Source organism: Conger conger, chromosome 14 (assembly GCF_963514075.1).
Source record: "Conger conger chromosome 14, fConCon1.1, whole genome shotgun sequence".
Taxonomy (NCBI): Eukaryota; Metazoa; Chordata; class Actinopteri; order Anguilliformes; family Congridae; genus Conger; species Conger conger.
In genome coordinates this window covers 7,254,992-7,270,388 of record NC_083773.1, presented here as the reverse complement: position 1 = coordinate 7,270,388, position 15,397 = coordinate 7,254,992, and the positions used below count along the sequence as shown (strand labels likewise).

At 46.7% G+C, this 15,397-nt stretch overlaps 1 protein-coding gene across 1 annotated transcript; it reads left to right on the top strand.

Annotated features, from left to right (window-relative positions):
* The first annotated feature begins 854 nt into the window (after nucleotides 1-854).
* Nucleotides 855-15,338, top strand: atrip (ATR interacting protein). Its single transcript, XM_061220981.1, is given in 15 exon segments — nucleotides 855-994; nucleotides 1,811-2,103; nucleotides 2,323-2,408; nucleotides 2,617-2,787; nucleotides 3,600-3,718; nucleotides 5,357-5,517; nucleotides 6,129-6,242; nucleotides 6,458-6,584; nucleotides 6,894-7,493; nucleotides 9,243-9,385; nucleotides 10,333-10,424; nucleotides 11,241-11,327; nucleotides 13,279-13,525; nucleotides 14,367-14,397; nucleotides 14,399-15,338. Coding segments are annotated over 14 exon segments (2,301 nt in total). The 5' UTR covers nucleotides 855-994; nucleotide 1,811; the 3' UTR covers nucleotides 14,430-15,338.
* The last annotated feature ends 59 nt before the right edge of the window (nucleotides 15,339-15,397 follow it).

Genomic DNA, 15,397 nt, shown 5'->3' with positions numbered 1-15,397 from the left:
ACTGGGAAAATTCTGTGGTAAGAAACCAAAGGTGATAGGCAACACCATGTTACTTCAATATTATATATGTACCATAAAGATAGCTTATGAATGTTTTTATCTAAATCAAGCAGTCAATCAATCAATTTTTATATGTATAGAGCTTTTAACAAAGGGCCTTTGTCACAAAGCAGCTTTACAGAGAAACTGGTCCCCAAGACTACGCCTAGGGCAACAGTGGCAAGGAAAAACTCCCTGGCTAACAGGAAGAAACCTTGACTCAGTAGGGGAACTCATCTGCCGCTGGTTGACACCGGTTTGTTGAAAGAATGGTTTTAAATACAAACAGATGAATAAAAGAACATAAATGTCCAATCCACATGAAAAAGTCAAAGCAGAGATGCCAGGCAGGGGGACAGGCTTGGTGCTACAGCTGAATCAGCTGACTCTAAAGCCAGCTATAACTATCTCTGTCCTCCTTGTGGACTGTATTCTGCTCCAGGTGTGTCTGAGTGTTTAGGCAGTACGCCACAGAAGGATGATCAGGGGGCATAGTCACTATCGGACTAAAATTATGACACACAACCCTCACAGTTGCATGTCTGTAGCATAGTTTGTGTAAACACAAGACACCTTTTTTAAATGTTTATTTCATGAAAAAAATACCAGTATATAGGAACGATACCGTATATAAAAAAGCGACACATGCATAATCGTATATCGTCTGCTTTATGTCTATTATATGTTGCCGTAGAATTGCAGCCGTCCTCTCTTTACAGCAGTCCAATAGAATTTCTCATTACTACATGTAGAATAGTACAAGCAATATGATTCGCTCACTACATTGAAACAGCAAGCGAGCAACACACGGCTGAAAAAGTTGCAGTAAGTTACTTTATTTATGTTAGTGTCAGTAGTCGATGATGGCATGAGACAAACCTAATAGTTGTATTGTGAACTAATTACTGCACACAGTTATGGATTGCGTATAGCTTGATAGCTACCCAAGAGCAAGGTATGTTTAATAGCAAACGTTAACTTATGCTACCGAACGAGCAGCTATGGAGCTAGCTAACGTTAATTTATCTGACTGGCTAACGTTACCCAGTCAACATTCTGATCCAGCTTCATCATATAGCAAACGTAACAAACGTATATGTTGGTTAAGTTAGCTAACGATTCCCCGCTAAAACGATTAACAAAACATTAACATAGTGGAAGCGTTAGTTAGCTAGCTAGCTAGCTGTATTGGTAACTTGCAAGTAGCTAGCTATGAACGAGTGGCTGGTAGCTGGTAGAATGAGGGGCGGCCTGTAGCGTAGTGGTTAAGGTAAATGACTGGGACACACAAGGTTGGTGGTTCTAATCCCGATGTAGCCACAATAAGATCCGCATAGCCGTTGGGCCCTTGAGCAAGGCCCTTAACCCTGCATTGTCTCCTGCTTAGTTTAATCAACTGTACGTCGCTCTGGATAAGAGCGTCTGCCAAATGCCAATAATGTAACGTAAATGCAGCTAGTTATGAGACTTATGTGTAAGTTAGCTAGTTGTTTGTGAATTCTTAGCCAGCCAAAAAGCTGGCAACACTAGCTAACAATGTCATTATCATCAGGTGTTTACCATTCCTTAGTGATGTGGTGTATACCTTAGTCCTTGCGGTTTGTGTCGCTACTAAATTTAAATAAGGTTAAATTAGCAAGACAAAATAGTTTAAGCTCTTTGTCCCGTGTTATTTAACGTCAAATGGTCATTCATCGAAGACGTGTTGGCTAGTTAAACAATTGCTAGAGTCTGTCAAGTTGATGTTGGGTTATGTCTGCCTGGTCACTAGAATGGAGTACGCCCCAAGGAAGGGACTGAAAGGGTTAAATGATCCTTTTGGCGATGATGAGGACTTCACTCAAGATGACCTTGATGAGATCGACATTATCGCGTCCCAGGCATTCCCAGAGGACGTGGGGGTGAAGGGTCCGAAAGAAACCTTCAGAGCGGTCGGTCCTCATCCTGGTGCCCAGAGAAAACCTGTTCTCGGGGTCAGGAAAGCCTCTGCTCTGGGCGGAAGTACCAGCTCTGGCCAGAGTAACATGGGCAGCATTTATCAACTTCCAACCGCTGAGGCTTTTGGTAAGTTCCATGAATAGGCCTTACTGAATTATTGTTTAACCGTTGCACCATGCGTACCACTGTGTTTTCTTGTGAAAACTTGACAGCTTAGCGAACCACTTAATATACCAATGTGCTGGCTTTTACCATAAAACCGTCTAGCATCTGCCTTGGTGTGAAAGCATATAGTGGTATTTAACAGCATTTGAGTCCATATGTTGGGGGGGGGTGTATTTTCAGGGAATATACAGCAGCAATTCAAGAAAAGCAAGGCTGACCCGTCCTATGGAGATCTGGAAGCACAACAAGCAGAGCTTCAGAAGAAGGTAATGACACATCAGTTAATGTCTTTTAAATTGAAGACAATTTAGAGTCTTTTTTTTTTTATGGTCAGATTTCTTTTGTCAATGCAAATTTGGCACAGATAGCATCAGATGTATTAAACGCATGCTCCCTAATTTCTGCACACCTACTGGAGGAGCACGTTTGAGATGAAGGTCCTGACCCTGTTCATTTCCCTGTCTTGTCATTAAGCTGAAGGAAGCGGAGGAGAAGCTCATGATGAAAGACGGGGAAATCCGTGTCCTGCGCGACTCCATTAGACACGCCCAGCAGGAGAAGGAGCAGGAGAGGCAGAGCCTGCTCCTCCAGGAGAAGGAGCGCATCCAAGCCCAGAGTGAGAAGGAGAAGGATATCCTGAAAAAGGTAACCACCTGCTAACCGATCTGACCCAAACATAGCTTGAAGAACTGAATCCTCTTTTAAGTTTGCTTTTCCATTTTATCTGATGTCTGATGCACAACTGTCAAAATAACAGCTTGTGGAGGGGAACCGTAGATTACTATGTATCAGAAGTGGCCCAATCTTGTCTTAATAAACACTCTATTGCCCTAGAAATGAGTTCCTATGCCAGGGGTGTCCAATCTTATCCAGAAAGGGCCGGTGTGTGTGTAGGTTGTTGTTTTAGCACAGGACTAAGACCGATGATTCTACTCATCAAGGTCTTGATTAAAGACCACGATTAGTTCATTAGTATAATCAGGTGTGTTACTGCTGGGTTAAAACAAAAACCTGCACCCACGCCGGCCCTTTTATGATAAGATTGGACACCACTGTCCTATGCTGTCACAGGATTTGTGGGGCTGGTAAGGTCTGCTTTTGGCTACAGGTCACTGTTGTGTCCCCCCTGCATGCATGTGGCTGGCTCCTTCAGGTGCAGCCTATTCATTGATTAGCTGATTGGTAATTATGTTCACCTGCAGAAAATGAATAAAAGGGTGGACGTTTCTGCAGTTGAATGAAGAGACTTTTTGGAGACCCTTCTAATTCTGCTGACGATAAAGGCTTGATTTGCAACCATTCCATGGATTGCAACCATTAACAAGTTTGAAATAATTAATTGTTGTCAAATCAAACACACAAGACCATTTATAAGTTGCTTCATATGGTAGTGGAATTTATTTAAGTTTTATTTAATAGTTTGGTGCATCATTTCTTACAGTTATCTGACTCTCCAGGTGCAGTCCTTGCAGTCAGAGTTGCACTTTAAAGAGGCAGAGATGAATGAAATAAAGACTAAACTTCAGAACTCTGAACGAGGAAGTAAGCGTGTTGCACCATCTGCTGCAAAAAATAGGTATGCTGTATTTCAGTCTCTTCTTTTTCCATTTGCATCATGTAATATCTCGCATGAAGTGTATTTTCCCCCCTCGCAATCCAAAGTTTCAATATTGACCTTAACTAGGTATTTGCAGTAGTTCTTGGAAATAATTCACAGGTCTCTTACAGATATGGTATACTGAAAATGTATTGAAATAAAAATATGTTGAGATATTCCAACACTTCACAATGTCTGAGCATTTGCAATGTGAAATTCTTATTCATATTTTAACAGACCTTAGTCGTATGCAAAAATATGGGAACCTCTGGTTGTTAAGCCTTTTACAATTAATATCTTGGTGAACAGAAGTGAACCTAACCTCTAAATGTTACAAAGTTAAACATGACGCATTAAAAGATTTTTTACAGTTTCACAATAATAAAAGTTTGGGAACCCTGTTACACTTTTGAACTCCACTATAACAGCTTGTAAACGCTTCCTGTTGCCAGTCCTTCAGTCCTTCAATTTTTGCATTTTTCCCCATTCTTCCTGGCAGAACACCTCTAGCTCAGAAATATTCCTTGTGCCTTCAGCATGTACGGCATGTTTGAGATCTTTCCACAGATTCTCAATAATATAAGTCTGGGCACTGCAGTGGCCATTCCAAAACCTTCATCTGTCTTTCCTGGAGGTACTTCATGGTTGATTTTGACCCAACCTCTCTTCAACTCCAATGTCTGGACTGACCTTTGAACATTAGCCTCTAGAATTTCTTGATATTTAGTGGAATCCATTCTTCCTTTCACTCACACCATTTTTCCTGTGCCCCCAGCTGCCATACAACCCAAAAGCATAATGGATCCACCTCCATGCCTAACTGTTGGAAAGGTGTGATTCACTACAAAGGCTACACCCTTTTTTCTCCAAAAGATATCATCTTTGGTGGTGGCCAAAAAGTTCATATTTGGTTTTGTCAATCCGAAGCATTGTTCCAAAAGGCTTCAGGTTTCTCAGTGTCCTTTTACATATTTCAGATGCTTAATTTTGTGTTGAGGTCGTAGGAAAGGCTTCTTTCTGGCAACTGTGGCATGTAGGTCCTTGTTGTTTAAATTGCGTTGTCTTGTTCTCCTGAACAGCTAGAACTGTTTCTGCTACTCTTTTTTTCAGCTCTTTTGCAGTGATGTGTGGGTTCTTCTGAGCATTTCTCACCTGGTCTCGGTCTTCCAGACCTTACCTTAACTGGAAATGGGCAATTCGAAACATTGAGAGTTTTTTGTAGCCTTCTCCTTGGTTGAAATGAACCATCTTCATTCTGACATCCTTGGACACCTTTTTTTTTTTTTGTAAACAGTAAAAAATAAAATGCAATCTTGCTTTAAAATGTGCAGAAGGGTCTCATATTTTATATTTACAGTTCAGGTTTGCTTTCCCTCTTGTACAGGTTCATTGTGACAGACATTTAAACCAGGGGTGCCCAAATTTCTGCATCCCACTTGTATATGGTTTAACATCTGTTAAAATATGTTTTAACACATCTTCAAGTTTATAATATTTAATTGTCTGTGTTGGCACTTTTGCGTCGGTAGCAGGTTGGTCACTGGGTGGTGGTGTGTGTTTGGGCTCGGAGGAGCTATGCTAACTGCCCCTTGCTTCTACTGCCCCTTGGTTCTCCAGCCCCAGGAGGCATTCCCCTGCCGTGATGCTGCAGGATGGGAGTGGGGGAAGTGGGGTCTCCCCTAAGGTCAGTCCCTTCCTCACCAAGGAGAGCTTTGCAGCCCAGCTGTCCAGAAGGGCTTCTCCGGCCACTGCTGACTGGGTCGGCCATTTTGGGGAGGGTAAGCAAGTTACTCATCACTGTTTTGTTGTGGTTCTTCTAAAGCCATTCTGTCAAATCAGGGGCATGTAATGTATGCATCCCTGTTGAAGCACGTGTGCTGGGCACAGGGCAAATCTTAGGTGGGATAAATGTCTTGCACACAGTGCGTTGTTCTGCGGTGCGGACAACATTTGGAGATCTACTTGATGGAAGTATTGTATTCACAGTCCTGTTTGGATGCATTAGACTCTGTACAGCATGGTGGCACGGTGGATAGCCCTGTCGCCTCACAGCAAGAAGGTCCTGGGTTCAGTCAGTGCCCTGTATAAATAAAGGTTCATAAACACTGAAGACTGTGATTAGTTGATTAGTTGAATCGGGTATTCTAGTGCTGGACTAAAACAAAAAACCTGCAACCACACTGGCCATTTTCCCATAAGATTGTATATAGGCTAAGACTCCTTTTTTGTTCTCTTTTTCAATATTCCAGCTGCCTCTAAAGAGAGTTTGTGTAAACTTGGTCTGAAATGTAAAGAACTTAAGCCCGAGTATTTAAGTACTACAGTCCTGTGTTTGATGCTGGTTGGACTGTGGCCACTGTTCTCTCTCCTCCTCTGACCCTGCATCAAGATGGAAGACCAAGGCCCGTCGGTGAGGCCCACAACAACGTCGGCAACGACCCGCACGTGCTGCTGCAGGAGTTCGCCGGTCCTGAAGCGTGTCAAGTTGGCTTCACGTCCAGCGGTGCGGTGAAATCCAGCACCTGTTTGGAAACAAAACACATTTAATTTTCAGCTCTGATGAAACTTCAATGTGTATCCTATTTCCAGCCGTGTTTGCAGTTTCGTAAAAGTGTCTCGACTGTTCTCAAAATGACATTAAAAAAAAAAAAAAAATTTTAAATGAAGCATGAAGAAAGTGCTCTCGTTAGTGGTCACTGTGTTGTTGTCTCCGTGCAGAGTCGGCGCTGCTGAACCTGCTGCTGCAGCACCCCCTGGACCCCAGCACCTTGGGCTTGAGCCACCTGCTGTGCCTGAGCCCAGAAGCACTGCCTGGCCTCCTCACGCAGCAGAGCTACCTCAGCCCGTAAGCAGCCACTCCAGCACATCCCCTTGTTCTTATCGGTGTCTCACAGGGGGAGGAATGGGGTCTCACAGAGGGAGGAGGAACGGGGTCTCACGGGGGGAGGAACGGGGTCTCACAGGGGGAGGAACGGGGTCTCACAGGGGGAGGAACGGGGTCTCACAGGGGGAGGAACGGGGTCTCACGGGGGGAGGAACGGGGTCTCACGGGGGGAGGAACGGTGTCTCACGGGGGGGGAGGAACCGTGTTCCAGAGAAAATAATCGAAGTTAATATTTCCCCCCCCCCCCCATCCTGGCCTGGCGTGCTCCAGAGGGTCCTCGGCGGGGTCCAGCGGTTCCCCCTCAGGGCCCGAGGCCGTGCCCCAGCTGCAGAGCGCCTTCAGCCGGGCGCAGGGCCTCGCCATGTCCGGGCTCAGCATGCTGGCGCTGCGCCCGCAGGCTCCGGGCCCCGGGGCCGGGCGCGGGGCGGTGCACCTCCTGCCCCTGCTGGAGCACCACGTGGGCCTGTTCTGCCAGGCTCTGGAGGCGGCGGAGCGGCCGGGCAGGAGCCCCCGCGGGCCGGGCTCGGCGCCGGGCTCGTCCTCGGAGGGCCTGGAGGAGTCTCTGGCGGGGCTGGAGGAGTTCGCCCTGGCGGCACTGCGGGCGCTGTACCACCTGCTCTCCCACAGCGCCCGGGCCGTGCACGCGCTGCTGTCCCAGCATGCCCCGGGGCCCCCCGAGGCCGACGGCGCGCCCTCCGGACCGGCCCGCTCCCGGGCTCCGTCCTGCCAGCACCCCCTGCTCCGGAGGCTGCTCCAGCTGGCCGACCCGGCCTTCTGCGGCCCCGCCTGCCAGAGGGAGAAGGTGCTGTCGGCCAGTCTGACCGCGCTCAACGCGCTGGCCGAGAGAGCCGGGGACCAGCTGCTCTGCAGGTAAACTCCACCGCTGCCCTCTGCAGGTGAACTCCACCGCTGCCCTCTGCAGGTGAACTCCACCTGCTGCCCTCTGCAGGTAAACTCCACCGCTGCCCTCTGCAGGTGAACACCACCCGCTGCCCTCTGCAGGTGAACTCCACCCGCTGCCCTCTGCAGGTGAACTCCACCTGCTGCCCTCTGCAGGTGAACTCCACCGCTGCCCTCTGCAGGTGAACTCCACCTGCTGCCCTCTGCAGGTGAACTCCACCTGCTGCCCTCTGCAGGTGAACTCCACCTGCTGCCCTCTGCAGGTGAACTCCACCTGCTGCCCTCTGCAGGTGAACTCCACCTGCTGCCCTCTGCAGGTGAACTCCACCTGCTGCCCTCTGCAGGTGAACTCCACCTGCTGCCCTCTGCAGGTGAACTCCACCCGCTGCCCTCGCGTTTCTCGACGGAGCCATCTGGAGATCTGAAGGGCTCGCCTCATTTAGTTTGAGGAAGGAACAGAGCGTGTTTTCATGAGTCATAAATGTAGCAGAGATTTGGTCTGCTGGTTTGGCTCATCCTATTGGTACTTTCCAGTGTGCGGATGGTGGGTTTGGTCCGGTGTGAAATCTGGAGGCTGTGGCCAGCATGACCCAGAGAGGGGGCATTTCATTTCGCTGCGATGACGGCCTCATTGCTCACAAGTGACCCCAGCCACTCCTCAGGGAGGCTGCAGTCTGCTTCCTCCAGCTGCACATGGAGGGCCTTCCAACTCTGGGTGTCATGGTGTCAGAATTGTCTTAGTCAATACCAGAGAAGTTTTTTTTACAGGAAGTCGTTTGTTGACTTTTCACTGCAGTGATAAAACTTGCAAGGTGTGTGTGTGTGTGTGTGTGTGGGGGTGTACTGTTGGCCTTTATTGGTCACAGTATAATGTTATTATGATGTAGCAACCAGAACTCAATAGCATACACATATAAAATAGATTTTTAACAGTACTTGTTCAATCGAACATTAGAGGTGAAAGCCTTCAATTATAATTAATTACAGCTTCTCTCACATCCTCAATAAACGACAAAAGTCCAATTTTGTTTGGCCGCTGTAGATGAGGCCCATTGATCAGAGTGTACAGTTATGATGTAAATTAAATCAGAATTATGTGGTCCAGTGTTACAAACCCAGGTGCATGTAGACGGCGTAATGCTCAATGAAATCTGCCTCTTTAGTGCACTCCATCCTGCTCTTACTGATGGAATATTGAAAATGTGAGTTTAAAAGTTACAAAAACCGGTTAGCATGTCACATCAAAATTCCAAATAAGGGCAATGTTTTGTCCAAAATATGTTCATTTAAGGTTAATCTTATATTTTTCTTCGCAATATTTATGCTTAATTTTCAGTAGCCCTGCCTGCATTTGTAAATGGTACATGGTTGACATTTATCAAAGCGCTGTACAGTTGATGGTTCTCATTCACCCATTTAAACACCACCGGCAATTGGCTGCCGTACAAGGCACCAACCAGCTTTGTCAGGAGCATTTTGGGGGTTAGGTGTCTTGCTCAGGGACACTTCGACACACCCAGGGTCGGAATCAAACCGGCAACCCTCCGACTGCCAGACGACTGCTCTTACTGCCTGGGCCAACTGTCGCCCCAACACGTTCGGCAGAGCTTTCTCTGCAGGAGCGCTGACTCGCACGCTGAAGCTCTGTGAAGCGTCGAATGAATACCCGTCTGTAATCCTTAGACGGACATGCTGTCCTTTTCCGTTTGACGCGAACAGGATGAAGCTGGTGGTGACGAGTCCGTTTGCGGCGCGCTGCCTGTCTGTGGACTCCTCCTACGGCACTGTGTCCCTCTCGGTCAGTCTCCTGGCTGTCGCCGCCGGCGACGAGGAGGCGGCCTCTCTGCTCTGCTCGCGCCTGGGTGAGTCTCCCGCTCAGATCCCGCTCGCCGGGATCCTCAGGCCGAACACGCTGACGCAACCATGCTCCTCAACCTCTAACTCCAGTCCTGGATCACCGCAGTGCCTGCTGGCTTTCCCGTGCTTGCTTCTGCACTACTCATTCATTTAAAGGTACAACAGGTCATTTCGGACTTCTAACGGTCAAGAGAGGAATTGCAGCAACAAACACACTCAAACCACAGCACTGTTTATCCCAGCCCTTCTCTGTGAACGCGCTGATGTTGACAATTGGCTGTGGCAATTGGAACCAATTTTCAACCAATGAGCTTGAATTATTGTAGTTATACAATGTTTTGGTACAGAGTGTCAGACCGTCACTGCATAATTTGAAACCCGAATTTAAGGCCTAAACACAGGCAGAGGGTCAACATGTCAGTGAAACTTTTTCAATGATAGGAAGGGATTTACAATGGTCTTGTAACAATGTTTTAACCCAAAAATCTTACCTATTGTACCTTTAAATCTTTGATTGGCTAAAACGTTGACTCACCTTGTTCTCAAGGTGCTGCTGATTGAAAGGAAACCATAAATCACACTGAGGCCCTCCAGGACTGGAGTCCAGCCACCCTGCTCGAGATCATAGGCGAACGAGGAGGGCTGTATCCGTCTCTGGACTTCACACCAACTTCTGTTCTTAAATCTATCTCGGCACTGATCATTTCTGTCAGATGCCATTTTAGTACATGCCCCGTCATGCCCGTTAATGGCAGATGAAGTCTGACTGCTGAAATACTTTGCAATGGTCTCATCTACAATTGAAACCATTGTTGGTGTATCCAATTGGGTAGCAAATTGGGTTGGCTAATTGGTGGTGACTGAAGGCTACGCGCATCTGCCTTTCAGAAACTGAATAAGTCATTGCTGCTGTACGTGAAGAATTAGGTCCAGCGTTTGTTTTTCTCTCCAGAACCGTGCCCTCTGCTCAAAATGTTCCAGTATGTTACGACCCGACCAGACAAGTCCGTCACAGAGAGCCAATGGTCTCAGCTGGAGTTGGAGGTGATCAAAGTTTGCAATTTGCAATAATGTTTGACCCTGCTTTCCCCTGGTCGTTACATGCATCTTAAATATCCGGATAATATCTGGATAGTAATTATCCACATAAAAATGCGGGTGGAAAATGCACCCTGGACTCATTAGGAACAGATTCATATCCAATCATCCAATCGCCCAATCCACATCAAGAAGCGGTTTGAGGCTCATTGGAGATGGGTGTTATTCAAGTGTAACTGCATCCGTCTCTCCAAGACGCATATGACTACCAAAACGCCTCCCGACGTATGGCGTCACGCGACTTGGCCGTCCTCCAAATCAGGACAATCACAACAAGCACGTAGAACAAATGCGGTTGGAGTTTGAGCAAAATCAAATGCTCAAATAATTCCGTGGTGAACCGTGAAACTTTGGCTTTCGCTACTTACGGCCGCAACTGGGGCTGCTGCTGTATTAAACGATCTCAACAGCCGTCTTCTGTTGTATATTGTCTGCCGAATATAGTTTCCCGTGAAGAAAATGAAACATGCCACACACCTAGCAGCTACCACCTTTGCTCTGTGAGGGGCGCAACGAAACAGGAAGTGGGTTGTCAAGGCGTTGCATTTTGCACTCAAAATGGCAATCGCACCTCAATCAGGCAGATCGAGGACGCATCTGCTTTATCAAGTGTAAATGCCATGTGGTTAAATCATATCCAGATAATGTCTAGATACAAGTCGCATGAAACGACCAGATTTGTACTGTACTGTGCTGGGCTTAGTGCTAATAAAATATATTCACTTACCAGTTTGTTTTTGGTCGTCTTTTTCCCTTGGCCAGGTTGTGCGGCTCTTAACGATGCTCTTTACCCAGAGAACGTCCACGTGGCTGGCCTTTATCGAGTCCTCCTGTCAGTGCAACAATGAGGTGAGCTGTATGGCTTAATAAGGTCTACTCCACAGTTCTGTGTCCACTGCCTTTTCCCCGATTGATTCAGATCCCGTAGTTATTAAAGATGTTCCCCAGTGTTCCAGTACTGTTACCGCTCATTTCCCGTTATTTCAGTTTGTCAACATAACGATAAACGACCATCCATGTGAGAATACAAAATTAGATGAATATTTCAGTTGTATAACTAATTTCAGTAGATTCCGGACATATCCACATTAGTTTCATATGTTTAAATCATTTCAGGATGTGTACTGTAACTTCATAGTTACCATACCATCTAAAAAGAACCAAGAAATCGTAAATACAAATATGTCATAAAATAAATGATCTTCCCTTATGATAACAAAATCTGGGTTTATTTATTTACTTCATTAACAAATACAAATTCTCATGCTCTCTAAAAAAGACAGCAGATGGCGCTACTTCAGTTTTCTTTTCCACTGCGAACAATGCAAACAACTTCTGACCGAGCCCCGCCCGTTTCTTTCATGTTTCCATGCAGGTCTGAACCATTTCAAATGTCAAATGAGGACATGTCACTGAAGAGCTCTTAGAATAAATGGTTTGAATTCTGTGTTCGATCAGAGAGTACCGAGGGCTGAGCGGTTGGGTTTAATGTTGCTAAAAGCCTGTTATGGCCCTTCTCCGCGTACTTAATGAACTACCGCACATGTTCAGTGACGTGCAATTTTCTCCATGCAATGTCCGAAGGACAACCTTTTTCAGGAAATTACCATGTGTCTTTTGCAAACAGTTTGTTGATGTTCTAACCCTTTGTCTGTTACGCTGTTAGCTTTCCCACATTGGATACTTTCCAGAGAGCGCTAATGGCATTCCCCTGCGCTACTTACGGCCGCTGCTGTATTAAACGATCTCAACAGCCGTCTTCTGCTGTACATTGTCTGCCGAATATAGTTTTCCGCAAAGAAACTGAAACATCCCACACACCTGCTAGCACCTACCACCTTTGCTCTGTGATGGGCGCCACGAAACAGGAAATGGGTTGGGTCAGAGTGTTTCATTTTACACTCAAAATAGCAATCGCAGTCTAATATCGATAGTGAGAGAACCTAGATACTTAACTTTGCGTGTAGTTTGGTAATGGACTCACCTGTGTGTGTGGTATTGTACAGGATACATGTGTAAACTGAACTGATTTCCTTAACTCGCTACCACTGCTTCACAGCGACATTAAAGCGGTTTAAAGTATTGTTTAAATTAAAATGACTGTCCAACCACAGTGCAAGGTGAGTCATTCTCACACTTCCATGTTGCGAATTCACATTCAGCTGAACAACTATCTACACGTGGCTATTGCTGAATACAATGTGCTGATGTTTATTTCGCAATTTCCTTCTTATACTTGCTGCGCCGCACAGCTCTGGGAAAATGGGTGGTGGAAGAGGTGCATGTGGTGTAACTTCCAAGAATATCGTAAATATTACAGGGTATTACGGATAAATTGTAGATACAGATTTTGGACCGCAAACCATTAAAACACATGAAATAAAGAGCGAAACTATGAAGTGAAAGCAGGGACCTGGTATTTTCTTATGCAAATGACTGAAATGGCCTCGGTTAGATTTACAGGCCCAAAGGATCATTTCTCAGTGTGTGTGCGTGCGTGCCAGAGATACTTGTGTTGATGGAGTTGTCTACTGTGTGAGAGCAGGTTGAGGTGTGATGTAAACTGTGCATAGAAAGCCTGTGTGTGAGCAGAGGGGTGATGTAAACTGTGCTAACAGAAAGCCTGTGTTTGATATAAACTGTGCTAACAGAAAGCCTGTTTTTGATATAAACTGTGCTAACAGAAAGCCTGTGTTTGATATAAACTGCTAACAGAAAGCCTTTGTTTGACATAAACTGTGCTAACGGAAAGCCTGTGTTTGATATAAACTGTGCTAACAGAAAGCCTGTGTTTGAGCAGGTGGTGCGGACCCTGGTGATGCTCCTGCACAGGCAGTGGCTGAAGGTGAGGAGGTGGGAGTACCAGGAGGCCTGGGCCGGCCCGGGGGTGCAGCTCCTGAGGGAGGTGGTGACCCTGCTGCACTGGCTGCTCCTGAACGACGGGCGCTTCTCCGAGCGCTGCCTGGAGGTGCTGCACATGTACGTGCAGCTGTTCCCCGGGGTGCGCGACACCTTCCGCAAGATCCCACGGCTGGCCGAGAGCGAAGGTCTGTGCGTCTGATGTGTCTGACTGTCCGACTGTCCACTAGCTCTGTGTGTCCACTAGCTCTGTGTGTCCACTGGCTCTGAGTGTCTGACTGTCTGACTGTCCACTTGCTCTGCGTGTCTGCGTGTCTGCGTGTCTGCGTGTCTGAGTGTCTGAGTGTCCACTAGCTCTGTGTGTCTGACTGTCTGACTGTCCACTAGCTCTGTGTGTCCACTGGCTCTGACTGTCTGACTGTCTGACTGTCTGAGTGTCTGAGTGTCTGAGTGTCTGAGCGTCTGAGCGTCTGAGCGTCTGAGCGTCTGAGCGTCTGAGCGTCCACTGGCTCTGCCTGTCTGAGCGTCCACTGGCTCTGCCTGTCTGAGCGTCCACTGGCTCTGCCTGTCTGAGTGTCCACTGGCTCTGCCTGTCTGAGCGTCCACTGGCTCTGCCTGTCTGAGCGTCCACTGGCTCTGCCTGTCTGAGCGTCCACTGGCTCTGCCTGTCTGAGTGTCCACTGGCTCTGCCTGTCTGAGTGTCCACTGGCTCTGAGTGTCTGAGTGTCTGAGTGTCTGAGTGTCTGAGTGTCTGAGTGTCTGCGTGTCTGCGTGTCTACTGGCTCTGAGTGTCTACTGGCTCTGAGTGTCTGAGTGTCTGAGTGTCTGAGTGTCTGAGTGTCTGAGTGTCTGAGTGTCTGAGTGTCTGAGTGTCTGAGTGTCTGAGTGTCTGAGCGTCTGCGCATCCACTGGCTCTGAGTGTCTGAGGAGTGTCTGGCAGCGTCTCTGAGTTCCCACTCTACATTTATGCTGAACGGTGTTTCATATTTTGTTCCAATGTCCAATGTCTTTTCTCTTTCCTGTCTCTAGAAATGGCACTCGAAGAAATCTGTCGTCATGAAGCAGGATATCGATATTGACAACGGCTCTTGATTGGCTGGTACGCTGCTTTTTCCGTAGAATCCAGATCACTTTATCTTTTTTATTTTGCACATATTTCTTAAATGTACTTGCACTGTTGATAATGTTAAGGACCTCATTTCCTTCTTGTGGGATTGACCTGACCTTTTCTGCCTCTGGTGCTCATATTTAGTGCCTACTTCACAAGAAGCAGTTATGGTTCCACAGGTTTAATGTGTACTGTAGAGCACTACTTTGGTGAGTCAGGAACAAAGTTTTCAGCCTGGAATGTACTTGGATAATATTTTGTAATATTTGATGAACTTATTAGGTCAATGTGTAATTTGCTGCTAGATATAAAAATGCAAAAAAAAATAAACATTTGTGGAGGTTATGAACACAAAACACAAAAATCAAATGAGCATCATACGACCTCCCTGTGACGTCGTATCTTCCTGACAGTTTCCACTTAAGACACGGATCGTGTCCGAAAAATGGCTGGCTTGCCTACTAGTGAAGTATACAACTTGAGCACGCTGGAAGAGAAAGTTAAGTAAACGGAGATTCCCTGAATGTAGTGCTTCAAATTCCTGGACGATTTCTTAAACACACATCCAAGCTCCTATTTTGTGTAGCATTTGATTTTTCTGCATCAAAACTTGGAATTCTGTCAAAGACGTGATGTCACAGGGTTCTATTGCCACAACAGGCACAGTGCAATTTTATACAAGGCACCTGCTGTAAGCATCAAGATAGTTATTCAGCCCCTTATCGTGACAAGTCAGGGGTATTGCCTTGAATGAACCGACTTTCTTCAATACTCCTACTGCGAAAGATAAATAATTTGTCTAGAGTGCATACCAAATTTAGCTGTGTTAGCAGCCTCAATAGTCCAGAATGCAACAGTGTTGCAGGGAAGTCAGTCAAGCTTGCTGTGAAAACCACGCCCCATTTCATATGGGGGGGCGGGGGGGGGGGGGGAGGGGAAGGGGAAGGGACAG